At 40.2% G+C, this 14,792-nt stretch overlaps 2 protein-coding genes across 2 annotated transcripts; one reads left to right on the forward strand and one right to left on the reverse strand.

Annotated features, from left to right (window-relative positions):
- Nucleotides 1-7,044: 7,044 nt before the first annotated feature.
- Nucleotides 7,045-14,194, reverse strand: LOC120775685 (small nuclear ribonucleoprotein F). The gene is made up of 2 exons (XM_040105984.1): nucleotides 14,017-14,194; nucleotides 7,045-7,269 (listed from the first exon to the last, which is right to left on the reverse strand). The coding sequence occupies exons 1-2, from the start codon at nucleotides 14,192-14,194 to the stop codon at nucleotides 7,178-7,180; spliced, it is 270 nt and encodes an 89-aa protein (XP_039961918.1). The 3' UTR covers nucleotides 7,045-7,177.
- On the forward strand, nucleotides 8,283-9,429 carry LOC120775684. The gene is made up of 2 exons (XM_040105983.1): nucleotides 8,283-9,269; nucleotides 9,349-9,429. Exon 1 carries the CDS (start codon nucleotides 8,299-8,301, stop codon nucleotides 9,100-9,102), a length of 804 nt encoding a protein of 267 aa, XP_039961917.1. The 5' UTR covers nucleotides 8,283-8,298; the 3' UTR covers nucleotides 9,103-9,269; nucleotides 9,349-9,429.
- Nucleotides 14,195-14,792: the final 598 nt, after the last annotated feature.

A 14,792-nucleotide genomic window follows, 5' to 3' on the forward strand; every position in this document is an offset into this window, starting at 1 on the left:
ATGTTCCAAGTACGAGCTTACAAATCTCACAATGAAAAAAATATGCAATGGGTTGTGTTTCGTGATAAAAAAATCCATTGGAAAATCAATGGTAAAATATTTTTGACACCACCCCGCAAAACAATTTATTCCTGGAAAGCAGGTACGATTTGCGTATATAAATTGGGCGGCAGCAATTCATTCTAGATTTTGCTATACTTTCGACTTTTCCAGTGGAAAACCAATACTTGCTAAAACGGAACCATTGGGATCGCTGGGAAAAGTGTGAAAAAATTAAAAAAGGAGAGTTTCAGTAGACCCCAGGTTTGATAAGAAATAACGAAACATAAAGCGTGAGATAGAAAGACTATAAAGTTTATACGGCAGGAAAACCAGAAAAAGGCCCGTCCATCATCATCTACGGTTGATGGTTTGGCTCAAGATGATACGGGCCCGAAAAACAATTGTGCTGTGTTATATGTCTTGCCAGAGTTCGCAGGGAATGTAAAAAAATATGCTAAAAACTTTGTGTTGTGAGGTCCTGTTTCGAAAAATTTCACCTCTACGTGACCAGTATACCATATTGAGTACACCCTCATAAATAATTTCCATGACTTATGTGAAAAAATAGTTTTTTTTATATCCTATGGCAAAATAAAGAATTTGAATTATAACCATTCCCCATTTATGATTGGCCACTAATAGGTTAATCGAAAATCCTTAAATTGCATAACAAAGCAGCAAATTAAAATATAAAACTGAAATTCGGTATAACGATTTCCTTTAAGAAGCGCCACTTGTGCTTTGAAAATCTTTGCACAAGGACAAATCTTTTCGACCTTTCTTACGACTGTGTGGAAATAGGTGAATTCGGATGATAACACCGCCAACTCCCCATTACAGGATTTGTTAAAACTACTAAAAGTGCGATAAATGCGTGAAAGACATACAATTTTATATGAGGAATGGTGCAAAGAGCTTTCCAGGAGCCGACAAAAAAATTGGCAATGGGTATGGCCCGGCCCACATTGGGAGAAATCACATATCTCCGGAACTGCGAAACAAATTTCCACCAAATTCGGTACTTAATATATTGTGAAAATAGGCGCAATCGGACTACAACCACACCCATTTCCTATGTAGCACAATTTTAAATTCCACATAATTTTTTTACTTTGCACAAATAGTGCCTTTGAGGTATGCCATCCCAAGTCTAAGAATTGTCAAAATCTAACCATAACTACTCAAGCCCCTTGGTGCTAACTATTTACCAGAAATAACGATCAATCTGTCAGATATATTATTGCAATTCGGCAAGAGGCGCAAATCGAAATAATTTCGCACTCCTGATTTATTTTATACCGCAGATATCGGCAATATGTGAGCTTTTTTAATAAAATTAAGTGGGTTTAATTAACCTAAATGCCCTAAGCCCCATATAACAAATAATAGAATTTTCAAGCATCTCGTTTACTTTACTCCATATAATGTGTGATTGTATGTGAGGTACCTTAATGAAACCCAGCGAATACTTTATTAAGTTAATAGTGTGTTCTGTGGCCAAAAATAGATGAAATCGCTCAATACTATCCCTATCTCCCATATACACACTATAAAATTTTCAAATTTCCGGTTGGTTTTATACCATATGTAACAGTCAGTATGTAAGATATCTTAACAAAATTAACTGAAAGTATAATATTGGATATAATATACTAGTTTAATAACGAAATCGAAACTGTCTTATTTTTTCAAATGCAGAGTTCGTGAACTTTCTTATTTCAGATTTAAAAAAACGAAAATATTTATAATCTTTATATATAAAAAGTAAGCTCACGTTGTTTGCCCGCCATGGACTGCTAAACTACTGAACCGATTTTAGTAAAATTTAGCACACTGTGTCCAGTTTGAACCAACTTAGAAGATAGGATAGTTAAAACAATTCATAAATAAAAAATAGAGTGAAAGCTCTATTAAATGCACGCTCTCTTAAGCGGACATCTCATTTAACCATGTCTATTATTCATGTTTATTAAGTACAATCTATTAAGCGAAAAATTGATTGGACAGAAAGGCTGGTAACCAAACATTGAGAAAGCAACTTTAAATTCGTTATATTTTCCAATGAAACTTGTTTGTTTGAACATATTCAAAATTAAACCTCAAGCACAATCCCTTGGATTCTTATAGCGACAAAAACGTTTTCGCCTTTATTTGTAAATAAAATAAATACACTGTATTGAATAGTTTTTTTTATATGAATAATAGTATAAAATGTATACCATAGCAACGCGTGGCCGGATCCCCTTGTATAATTATAAATATAATAATGCTACTATGTAGAATGAATCTATATGAATATGTACATTGAACAATGCAGCAACTAATATGTGTTTTGCTCGCGCTTTCATTATTTCATGTCTGTCAACAATTGTATACAAACTTCGTATATGTTTGTAAGTATATACATACATACATATTTTCAAATTTTGCGTCAAATATAGTATTTTTTTCAACATTGTGCCAAACAGAAAGGATTTCTGCAAGTTTTAAATTTTTTCATATACATATGTACAGTTACAAATAGGTAGCAAAAACTTAAAACAATAATTAAATGCTCAATAATAAGATTGACTGACTACATGGCTTTTGTTTTCCTCGATATAGGTTCGATTTTGGATATATTTGTGCCTAGAGTTTATGAAACGATGAATGGTTATGTAAGATTTGCTCTTTTTATATTTTTATACTCTTGCAACATGTTACCACAGAGTTTTGTTCACCTAATGGTTGTATGTATCACTTAAAACTATTCGAAAAAGATATAGGGATCAGGACGACAAGAAAAGTTTAAGTCCGAGTGACTACCTCTCCATCCGCCCGTGCAAGCTGTGCCTTGAGTAAAAATTAAGATATCGTGAAACTTGGTAGCGGTGTTCCTTGGCAAAAAAGTAAGGCAGTGGGCGTAATCGGATGGCTGTCATGCCCACAAAACGCCGTTAAGGGATCAGGGAAAAATCCACTGTAACAACAAATCTCAAATTTTGAAATCGAAATTGAAATTATTACGGTCGCTGCAGCGTTTCTTGTAGAAAGAGAACAGAGTGGGGAACATGCGACTCCAATCTTTAAACGCCGTTTTCTCAGAATGGTGTTTTTCAAAACGGTATCCACTCCCAAAGAAAGAATTTTGAAGATATCTAGTTCCAATTTGAAGAGAACATTTTTAACGTCATTCGCTATCGCGCTATGAAAGTTTTTATTTTTTTTTAATCTTCCTTTTTTTCCTACGAAAAACTGTCGAAAAAAAGAGCTAAATTCGATACTTTTTGTTCAAACCATTTTGTCAAATTAAAAAAAAATAAAATAATAAAAAGGCTTCCATAGCGTGGTAGTGACTTTAACGTAGCGTTCAGAGTTGTATTTACGTAAACTTATTTTAGTACGCAATCCAGCAACAAATTTGTTAAACTAGTATAAAAATTTATGATTTTATGATTTTACGATGCTTTATGACACGTTGTGAGTACCCCAACTATATAATTGCTAAGATGCCAATAATTTATTAAAATACCATATAAGATTTGCATTAATCACAAAAACCAAAGCACATTCAATACTTTCATGAATAAATTCATAATCTGGACACTTGAAACCATCAAATCCATATTCAAGGCAATAAACTTTTTTTTTGTGTTGTCGAGCTAAGCAATAGACGTGAATCGATTGTGAATGCGTGACTATGATTTGGGCACAAAGCAATAACGATGGAAATTACGAAAAGTTCATTCCGCTATCTTTTTGTGGTGCATTTCAGCGAATTGCATTAATCTGACGTCAGGAACGAAAGGTGGCTTCTCCACCTGTTTACAATTACTATGCATTTTTGAGAGTTTGTTTCGCTAATGCCATTTATTTATTCTACATAAATAAGTACACATACTTCTTCATTTCTTCGCAACGTGTTACCCTAAGTATAACAGACGAGACGATTTGGTCACATTATTTTAAAAGAAATGCCGCTCATTTGGGATATAAAGTAATAAATGAAAGGAACGTTTAATTTTAAACCATTTAAAGAGTTACATTTGTTTCACGGCTTAAAATTTGTAACTGTTTTATTTATAATTATAATATCTATAGAATATTGTCCAACATTCTCCGAGCAAAATTTTTGCAAGTGCGGAAAAATTCCCTTGGGAGTAGCTGGAAGTGGCCAGAAACGATTTCTTTTACATATGGCTCAAGCAGCTCACGACTTCCGGTCTTAGACTGGTTATCCTCTGGGTAAAACGAACATTTTTTTGTGGAGTCGTGTTATTAATCTGTAAGAAAGTTGCTATGGAAGCTTTTTTTTGTTTTTTTGAAATTTGACAAAATGGCGGCGGTTTGAACAAAAAGTATCGATTTTTTTTTGACAGTTTTTCGTAGAAAAAAATAAAAGCTTTTATAGCGCGATAGCGAATGACGTTAAAAATGTTCTCTTCAAATTGGAAATAGATATCTTCAAACTCTTCCTTTGAGTCCTTTGATTTAACGAAATCCCTTTTTTTAATTTCAGAGGATTCGTCTTTTTCGAGAGGAGCTCCCGGAGATCAGCTGCATTTTCTATCCAAATAAACATTTTTACTAATACTAAGTTTTAAATTACAGTTAAAAGATACCATAAAATGTGTGCAAACTTTTGGATTAATGAATTTAAATTTTTTCTAAAAAAAATCTGGAAAAATCGTTTTTTTTTGACCTTCCAACTGTAAGGGGTTATACTTATTACACATACATACATATATGTACAATAAAAAAATTAACTAAAATAATTATGTCGCATTTCGTCCCCTGGCCCCTCCTAGCCTACGATCCTTCAACTGGTTCGTTCTAATTGTTGAAAACGAAAGTGGAGAGTTCGAAATATTGCTTGCGTAAGGCAAGGAGAAGTAAGTTTCAGCTTTCGTGTGTTATGAATCTAAATAGGTATGCGCACGGATAATTCATTTAAAAACATTTAAACATTTATCACACATTTTGACCAACCTAAACGGTTTAAAGTCAGATAGAAAGTCGGAAATCATTATATAGGTTTTATTTAGGCAGGGGAAGATCTGATTGCATTAAATCGAAATATCTCAGGTATACTTGAGAACTTATTTTCATGCAATTTTATAAATATATTGATATAAACCTATTCTTCTTCACTGGCGTAGACAACGCTTACGCGGTTATAGACGAGTTAACAACAGCGCGCCAGTCGTTTCTTCTTTTAAATGCCCTTCCGAGGCTTCCGAGGCGCCTTCTCACTTTAATTCGCCTTCAAACGAATGTTCTTTGGCTACCCAGAGGATACTTGGTCTAATATCGGAAGTTGTGAGCTGCATGAGCCATATGTAAAAGAATCGTTTCTGGCCACTCCCAAGTGAATGTCAATCAGAGAACTTTCCTCACTTGGGTGAACTTCTACACATGACTCCATCCTCCTATAATCATATTAATGAAGTGAATTCAGCGGGATAGGCCAAAGCAAGTTTTCGACTGATTTTACCAATTTTATGTATACATGTGGTATAAAGTGAACAGGAAGTTCGAAAATCTTTTTATTATGTATATGGATGCAAAGAGACCAGATTCCACCCATTTTTGACACAGGGATTATTATTATTGTCAAATAAACGTTTTATTCGAATTTCAATAATATAGTATATCTCACAAATTGGCCGATATTTTTGGCAAAAGTCAACTAAATGCACGCGTTTCAAATATTCGGTATATGGGACTTACTCGTACTTCAAAGGCACTATTTGTTCAAGGTTTTATCCGAATATATTCATTGATGCTTGATTTGTGTTCGATTTCATCCATTTCCACACTGTCAATAGAAGTTCTTATAGAATTTGTCCTATATGAATTCGGTTATTTTAACTTAATTGTTTAGGAGGTATGTACATTAAACCTATTAAGCGGGAACACGCCCATTTTTTTTAAATTTGTAGCCTACAGGTGCTCCTTGCTACCGCCATCCATTTTACCAGTTTACAGTTTTAAGTCTTAATTTAGTTTTCGATGAATGGCCTTTTGTGGGCGTGGCAGTGATCTGATTCCTAGTGGTAAAAAGGGTAAATCTTAGGTTAAATAGCCTAAATTGTCTAAAAATATAAACAATTTTGAATTGCGATGTGATACAAAAGCTGCTAACATTATGGTCGCCCTCGTGAGTGATACCCAAACTCATAACATTGTACGAGCAGTTAAGAAAACGCCGAAGAGTAGTGTTGTTAAAATACCAGTAAATCTTTTTCAAGAATGAACCGTCAGTGCCTCCACTATATAGTGCGATAAATGTTCATGGTAGGACACGAAGGAAGAAGCCTTACATTTCTAATACCAATAGAGCTAAACGGCTTGACTTCCCATCCCTCTGAAACAGTAGTACTAGTACTAAACGAAAACAAATTCTACATCTTTAGCACATGAAGCCGTGGCAATTAAGCATAAGTGAGGCTCTGTAATGGTTTGGGTGTGCATGTCGGCTACTATCACCAGAAATCTAGTATTTGTAGAGTTCGATGAATAGCAAAGATTATATTAAAATATTGAAAGACAACTTAAACCAAAGTGTTCAAAAATTGGCTTTAACCTCACCGTGGGTATTTCACCAAGGTAACGACACGAAGCATATACATAGCTAAAATTTTCAAAGAATGGCTTTTGTATAACACCACAAAGTCTTTAAATTTACATCTGAATCAATAATACAATAATCCCATACCCAGTAGGTGCGTTACAATTAAACTATATGAGAATGACTTGTTAAGGAAACGACAAATCTTGTCTGAAGACGAGCCGGAAGACAGAACAATTACAGCAGCGGGATAAGAAAAACGAGTTGCTCAAAATACATTGGCTGCATTACATAGGGTATATGTTCAAAAGTCTTAACAGGTGACAAGATGCCACCATTCAATTTATTTATTACACATACATAACTACTTCTTTTGTACGAGAACTTACCACAAGAAATACTCTTTTAAGATTTAAAATCCCTAAAAGTGTATAATTAAAAGAAATTTTAAGTATATATTTTTAAATTTTTATTAAAATTCTAATACAAATTTTAATTATATTCAGACTACATAACTTAATTCTAAAAACCTGCTGAAAGATTATCAACGATCTTGGGATTTCCACTTTTTGTTCATATGTAACTTTAATCTCTCATTTCACCCTCCTCATCCTCATCGTCTACGCCTTTTATATATAATACGTTATTACAACGTATGAGAACTTCCCCTAAATTTCCTGCAATAAAAAATTATAGTTTGCATTAATATGTATGTATGTATATATACTTTAATAAGTGTTTTATGTAATTATATGAGTAGAAAACAAAAAATTAAATGGTTTATTATATATGTACATTAGGGTGTTTTTTTAACTATTAATTTTTTTCAGTCCCGTCAGGAAATTTCTTTGGAAATACCCTAAAACAAATTCCCTGAAAATTTTAGCCTTAATATTAATATTAAGAACTGGACCAAGACATGTAAAAATTTTCCATAGAAAATACACTACAATCGTGATTTTTTTTCTTTAAATTCCTACAGATCAGAGTTATTTTATGGCATCGCTTTGACTTTAGACGCATATTTCTCATAATTGTTCACTCTACAAAAGTGCCCATCGCAACAAAGTCGTAACTCACACCGGCGAGGTAGTACGGGGCTCTAAACCTGCATTTTCCATAAAATTCGCATTTTTTTGTATATATCTCGTAAATGACAAGAGCTATAGAAAAAATGTTCATCACAAACTTGTAGGAAATTTTATTTTCTACAAAAAAGGTCCGAGGTCAAAATCGCTATCATTAATACTTCTCGAGATATTCGGCTTTTTAATTAAGGCTGGACGGAGTTTTCATAGCTCTTTTATTACATACTATCCCGAGGGTTGAAGAGAGAAGCGAGACGCATTTGCAGACAGAAAAAGAGAGAGCCTAAAATACGTGAGTATGAAGAGCTTGACAAGCTGGCCGACCAGGGTAATGCTCGAAAAAGGGCAGCGACTAACAGAAGGTTTCAAGCATACTCTTGTGATCTAGTAACCGATGCCCAGAGCATACTAAAATTATAGAGGCAACACTTCCCCAGCCTGCTGAATGGCATGCATGAGCTTCTTTGTAAAATATGGTCGGACGAAAACATACCCAACGATTGGAATTGAAGTGTGCTCTGCCCAATCCAGAAAAAGGGAGACACCACAATCTGCGCCAACTACCGTGGGATAAGTCTCCTCAACATCGCATATAACGGCATATTCTTTAAGGGCGGCATGCTGCTGGTCGACTGCCAGGAAGAGAAGTCGGCCACCTGGCTGAAGGAGATCACGCCAAGGCTCGAGGGTTGGAAGGGCCCGGCCCTGTGTGTAAAGAGAGGGGAGGAAATACCGCGAACACACAGCATGGTAGCGTTCTTTCCGAGAAGTGCAGAGGATAGCTACGACTTCGTGCTTAGTCTGGTGAGGAACCAGAACGAAGGTTTAAGTACCTCGGCGTGGAAAATCGTAGCAAGCAGTGTTGTGGGTTCCGGGTGGAACCTCAACATCACGATGGACGACGAGTCCTACAAGTTTATAAGGCTGAAGGGATTCAAACTAAATTTCCGCTTCGGCAAGATTATGATGCGGCCATGGAGGCCCAAGGCTGCGTCCACGAGCCAAGAGGCCAAGACGGGGATGAACGTAGCACCAGCTCCTCCCGTAGCCCGCCCAGCGGCGCATGAGGCGACTGCAGCTGTGGCTTCGGGTAAGGACAGCGAATCCCCCAGCGAACCCATCTCGGCTGGGCAGGTTGCGACTGCCGCCGCGGATGCAGATGAGAGCAACGGGCAGGAAGGAAAGATGTCATTCACCCAGGAGCAGGAGGCGACTGCATCTGTGGTTTCGGGGGAGGATAGCGAATCCCCCAGCGGACTCATCTCGGCTGGGCAGGTTGCGACCACCGCCGCGGATGCAGACGAGAGCAACGGGCAGGAAGAAAAGATGCCATCCACCCAGGAGCTTCTGGAAGGGTTGGAGATGCAGGTCGATGAAGGGGACGAAGACGGGGACCTGTCTCTCTTAGAACCGATTCTGTAGGCTCCAGCACCGGCATAGAAGTGGCCCAGGTGAACCTACATCACGCATCGGCAGCCTCGGCAGTCATCGTGAAGAGGTTCATCTCGGATAACCTGGGCATCCTTCTAATCCAGGAACCTTGGGTGTTCAAAGGAGAGGTAAGAGGCCTCAACATGAGAAGGAGCAAGGTAATCTGGGATCTCTCTAGCGAGAGACCCCGATCTTGTGTAGTCGTTAGAGCCGATATAGACTTTTTCTGTATTTCAGAGTTTCTAACGCAAGACCTGGTGGCGGTGCAAGTGAAGGACAAGGAAGGATCGGACTTCGTCCTTGCATCCGCATACTTTCCGGGAGAGTCAGCCACAGCACCCCCCCCCCCATCGATACTTGGTCTGGTGGAGTATTGTAAATCCAACAATCTCCCCCTGACCATAGGATGTGACGCAAATGCTCATCACACGGAATGGGGAAGCACGAACTGCAACATGAGGGGTGAGTCACTGCTTGAATTTATACTTAGTAATAATATTAACATAGAGAATGTGGGCTGCGAGCCAACCTTCGTAACAAGTGTCCGCAGGGAAGTCCTAGACATTACCCTAAGCAATGACAACATGATCGGGTTGATCTCGCAGTGGAGGGTATCAAAAGAGCCCTCACTGTCAGATCACAGAATCATTCGTTTTGCTCTGAGGGTGGTAGTCGGGGACCGACCTCCAACTCGTACCCCCAGAAATACAAATTGGGGCACTTTCAAAGAGACCCTAAGTAGAAGCATAAGTGTAGTGGAGCAGGCGGATGTTAGGTCCACCACAGATGGACTGGAGAGCAGACTGAGTGCCATAACCCAGTCCATTATGGACGCCTATCATTGTGCCTGTCCACTGAAAGCGACCACCAGCAAACAAGGCTGCCCATGGTGGTCCAGTAAACTCTCAGCCCTCAGACTGAAGGTGCGTAGGTTGTTCAACAAAGCCAAGCGCACAGGCAGTTGGGAGGATTACAAATGGCACCTAACAGCCTACAACAAGGAGATTAGGCTTGCCAAGTCAAACAGTTTCAGGAAATTCTGTGATAGCGTCTCCTCGACCCCGGAGGCAGCTCGACTGCACAAGGCGTTGTCGAAGGGTAGGACGGACACAGTATTATCCCTAAAGAGACAGGACGGGACATATACGACAAGCGCGGAGCAGAGGGCAGAAACGCTCCTACAAACGCACTTCCCGGAGACGGCTCAAGCTGACCTAACCCCAACCTTGGTCACACGCAGGCCGGATCGCTCAGACTGGCTGACGGCAAGGACTCTGTTCACTGCTGACTCAGTCAGATGGGCACTGGCCTCCTTCTCGAGCTACAAATCACCGGGAGTGGACGGCGTCTTCCCGGCCCTATTGCAGCAAGGTATGGATATCCTCCTACCACACCTGCTGGGGCTGATGAGAGACAGCCTGGCGATGTCGTATATCCCCGAACCGTGGAGAATAGCAAAAGTGATTTTCATCCCCAAGATAGGGAGGAGAGACTATTCGTTAGCCAAATCGTTCCGGCCTATTAGTCTCACGTCCTTTATGCTGAAGGGGATGGAAAAAGTAATAGACAACCATATTAGATCGGAAGCGCTGAAGATTGCACCCTTACATGCCGGACAGCACGCGTACAGGGCAGGTAGATCTACAAACACCGCTCTGTACCAACTCGCGTCTGAGCTGCAGGATTCGCTGGATAATGGCGAGGTTGCGATCTGCGCCTTCCTTGATATCGAAGGGGCCTTTGATAACGCGTCTCACACTAGCGTCATCAAGGCACTCGAGAGAAGGAACGTAAATCCCTCGATACGCAGATGGACGGAAGCCCTTCTGCGCACTAGGGTTGCAGAAACAACAGTTGGAGGAAGTAAAATTCGTCTTGGCACCACGAGGGGCTGCCCACAGGGTAGAGTACTGTCCCCTCTGCTTTGGAGCCTGATAGTGGACGAACTACTCGAGCTGCTCACCAGCAATGGAATCCGATGTCAAGGGTACGCGGACGACATTGTCATAATGGCGAGAGGAAGATTTGAGAACACTCTCTGTGACATTGTTCAAAGGGGCTTAAAATTGGCGAAGGAATGGTGTAACACGGTAGGATTAAACATCAACCCAGCAAAAACCACCGTGATCCCATTCACTAGGCGGAGATCTCTTCCGGGCCTGAGGACCCTAACAATTGGAGGCGCAGAGGTGGAAATGTCTAGGGAGGTCAAATTCCTTGGCGTCACCCTAGACTCAACACTAAAATGGAGCAGGCACTTGGACTTAACGCTGTCCAAAGCAACAAGAGCACTTATGATTTGCAGACGCCTAGCCGGCAGATCATGGGGATGCAAGCCAAACATCATGAGATGGCTGTATACCATGATTGTAAGGCCCATCGTCACCTATGGAGCGGTTGCCTGGGCCACCAAAGCAGCACAGTCCTCTATGATTCAGAGACTGTCAAAGCTGCAAAGACTTGCATGTGTCTGTGCTTCGGGGGCAATGCGTACATGCCCCACAGTGGCACTGGAGGTCTTATTAGAGCTCACACCGCTGCATAAGGTGATCAAGCTAGCAGCAAAGCACACCATGCTGCTAATGTCAGCAGAAGGCTGCGGGAGAGGGAAGATAATGTCCTCCAGGCAGATGGACGCTCTAGCGGAGAGCACACCGCTGGCCCTCCTCCCAAGAGACGGCACAACAAGGAAAGTAAACTTCAAAAAGCATTTCAAAGTAACTCTAGGCAGTAAGAAGGAGTGGAACGATTCCACGCTGGAAAGACTGCTGGAAGACAGTACCATTCAGTGGTACACAGATGGCTCGAAAACACCGGAAGGCATTGGGGCAGGTATTGCGGGTCCGCGAACCAAGCTATCCATACCTATGGGCTGCTTCCCAAGCATTTTCCAGGCTGAAGTTCTTGCCATCAGTCAATGCGCTGAAATCAACCTCAGCCGCAACTATCGCAACCAGCGCATAGCTATTCTCAGCGATAGTCAAGCGGCACTAAAAGCGATCTCATCGTACGAGACCAAATCGCTTTTAGTAGAAGAATGCATAGGAAGGCTAAACCGCCTGTCCCTGTGCAACCGGGTGCACCTAATTTGGGTACCAGGGCATAAGGGAGTAGAAGGAAACGAGAAGGCAGACGAGCTGGCCCGCACGGCGGCAGCGTCCAAGATGTGGGGACCAGAGCCGTCCGTAGCAGTAGGACCCCACACTCTTAAGGAGCTGCTCCGCACGGAGGAGAGAGAGGATAGGGAGCGGCACTGGCGGCAGGCAGCAAGTATGCGCCACGCCAAGCTGCTCCTAGGAGGATATAACCTCTCCAGGTTTAAGGAATTAATTAACCTCCCCCGTGAGAAATTCCGAATCCTCGTCGCAGTCTACACAGGGCACTGCAAGCTCAGGAAGCACCTGTCCAACATGGGCATGATCTCCTGTGCTAATTGCCGGTTCTGCGACCTGGAACAGGAAACACCAGCACACCTTATCCTGGATTGCACAGCAATCTGTGGAAAAAGGCTTAAGGCCCTGGATTCCATCTTTATCAGCAGGGATCACATCACCACACTAGCGCCCGGCAAACTACTGGAATTTTTCAGACTGCTGGGGCTTTGGGAGGTCATGTGATACAGGGGAGGGCACAATAGACCCTAGGTCGCGGTGCAGAACCTCATTAATCCTATCTATCTATCTATCTATCGCATATAAGGTCCTATCGAGCGTATTGTGAGATAGATTAAAGCCCATAGTCAGCAAACTGATTGGACCTTATCAGTGTGGCTTTAGACTTGGAAAATCAACAACCGACCAAATATGCACCATGCGCCAAATCTTGGAAAAGACCCGTGAAAAGAGAATCGACACACACCACCTTTTCCTTCGATCTTAAAGCTGCTTTTGACAGCACGAAAAGGAGCTACCTTTATACCGCAATGTCTGAATTTGGTATTTCCGCAAAACTAATACGGATGTGTAAGCTGACGTTGAGCAATACCAAAAGCTCTGTCAGGACGGGAAGAAGCTCTCCGAGCCGTCGGATACCAAATGAGGTTTCAGACAAGGCGACTCCCTTGGCTTTCACATCACTGTTGACAGTCATAACTTTGAAGTCGTAGATAATTTCGTCTAAATTGGAACCAGTATCAACACCCCCAACAATGTCAGCCTGGAAACCCAACGTAGAATTACTCTTGCGAACAGGTGCTACTTCGGACTAAGTAGGCAATTGAGAAGTAAAGTTTTCTCTCGACGAACAATAACCAAATTCTATAAGTCACTCATTATTCCCGTCTTGCTATAGTGCAGAGGCATGAGACGAAAGATTTAAGGTATTTTGCGCGTTGGCCACGGCGAATATCGTATTCGATGAAAGGATGAGCTGTATGTGATATACAACGACATTGACATAATTCAGCGAATTAAAACACTGCGGATACGCTGGCTTGGACCTGGCTTTGCTTGTAATCTCCAATTGGAGCCACGTAGCCAAAAGAAGAAACGACTGGTGCGCTGTTGTTAACTCGGCTATAATCGCGTAAGCGGTGTCTACGCCAATAAAGAATAAATATCATTAAAGAACAAAACATTCATTTCAGTGCATAACTACAGTTTTTCAATACAAATAATTTGTTGTTTTTATGTAACAAAAAAAAAGCTTCGCGTAATGATCAACTCTATGAAAGTGCAGTCATAAAATTGCGACAAATTATTTAAGCAAATTAAAAATTTCTAATTTTCAGGCACAGATCCGAGGTTAAATATTACAATATACACATTTGGTATATGTATTCATTATCTAGTAGTTGTTGTCATAGTAGAATTTAGTTCTTAAATAATCTTGAGGTAGCCTATATAGTTGTTAGAACGTTCCGATTCAGTAAAAGTTCGAAACGCTTTTGCTTTAAGAAATTATTACCTGTCACTTGACCATCCGCGGTATGTTCCTCGGTATTGGCCAACTGCATATTCATGTAGCCATCAACGGAAACCAAATATCCTTTATATTCGTGACCCCACTTTAGTTTTATTATGACCGCTTTACCAGTCAAACCATTAAGAAATGGTTTTGGATTAATGGGCATAGCAGCCGACATGATTAAATTTTATATAAATCTCGCAGTACAAAAAAACACCGGTAATAAACACTACACACGTTTATCAATAAGCATCTGCTACACATGTACGAAAAGCGATTCGCCAATATTCAAATTTATCGAGAAATTCAATTACAAATATAATTTATCGATAAGGTGTAAAAAGTTAACACTTAGGCTGTGTTCCAAGCTGAAACATTTTCCTCTATGTTGTGTTGGGGTGTAATTATTTCATATTGTCTAAACAAGTTTTACATTTTGCTGTGCCTAATGGAACGTAAAATTTTGGCAATTGAAATTAAAAACAAACGTAATTTCGTCCTCTGAATTTTCGGTAAATGTTCAGGAGAGCGGCTTTTCCGAAAACGTGCACCAATTTTCACGGGAAATGTCTTAAAATACTCGTTTTTAATTCACCTTTACGAATATGTATGGCGCTTGCCTTTGAAAACAATATGTTCTTTGTTTTAGTGAAAAAACATCGTATTTCCCGAAATTAAAAACTCACTTTTACACTTAACACGCCTTCAGATGTTAAAAATATATTTTCTATCAAATATATACATGTAATTATTGATGTTATTTAGTTAATAAATAA

This window comes from Bactrocera tryoni, chromosome 4 (assembly GCF_016617805.1).
Source record: "Bactrocera tryoni isolate S06 chromosome 4, CSIRO_BtryS06_freeze2, whole genome shotgun sequence".
NCBI classification, from domain to species: Eukaryota; Metazoa; Arthropoda; class Insecta; order Diptera; family Tephritidae; genus Bactrocera; species Bactrocera tryoni.

Excerpts from the sequence above, each read along its gene's own strand:
- LOC120775684 (XM_040105983.1), top strand. The coding sequence starts at position 8,299 with ATGCTGCTGGTCGACTGCCAGGAAGAGAAGTCGGCCACCTGGCTGAAG.
- LOC120775685 (XM_040105984.1), bottom strand. The coding sequence starts at position 14,194 with ATGTCGGCTGCTATGCCCATTAATCCAAAACCATTTCTTAATGGTTTG. Across the intron at positions 7,270-14,016 it reads CGCGGATGGTCAAGTGACAG|GAAATTTAGGGGAAGTTCTC; the intron begins GTAATAATTTCT and ends TTTTTATTGCAG.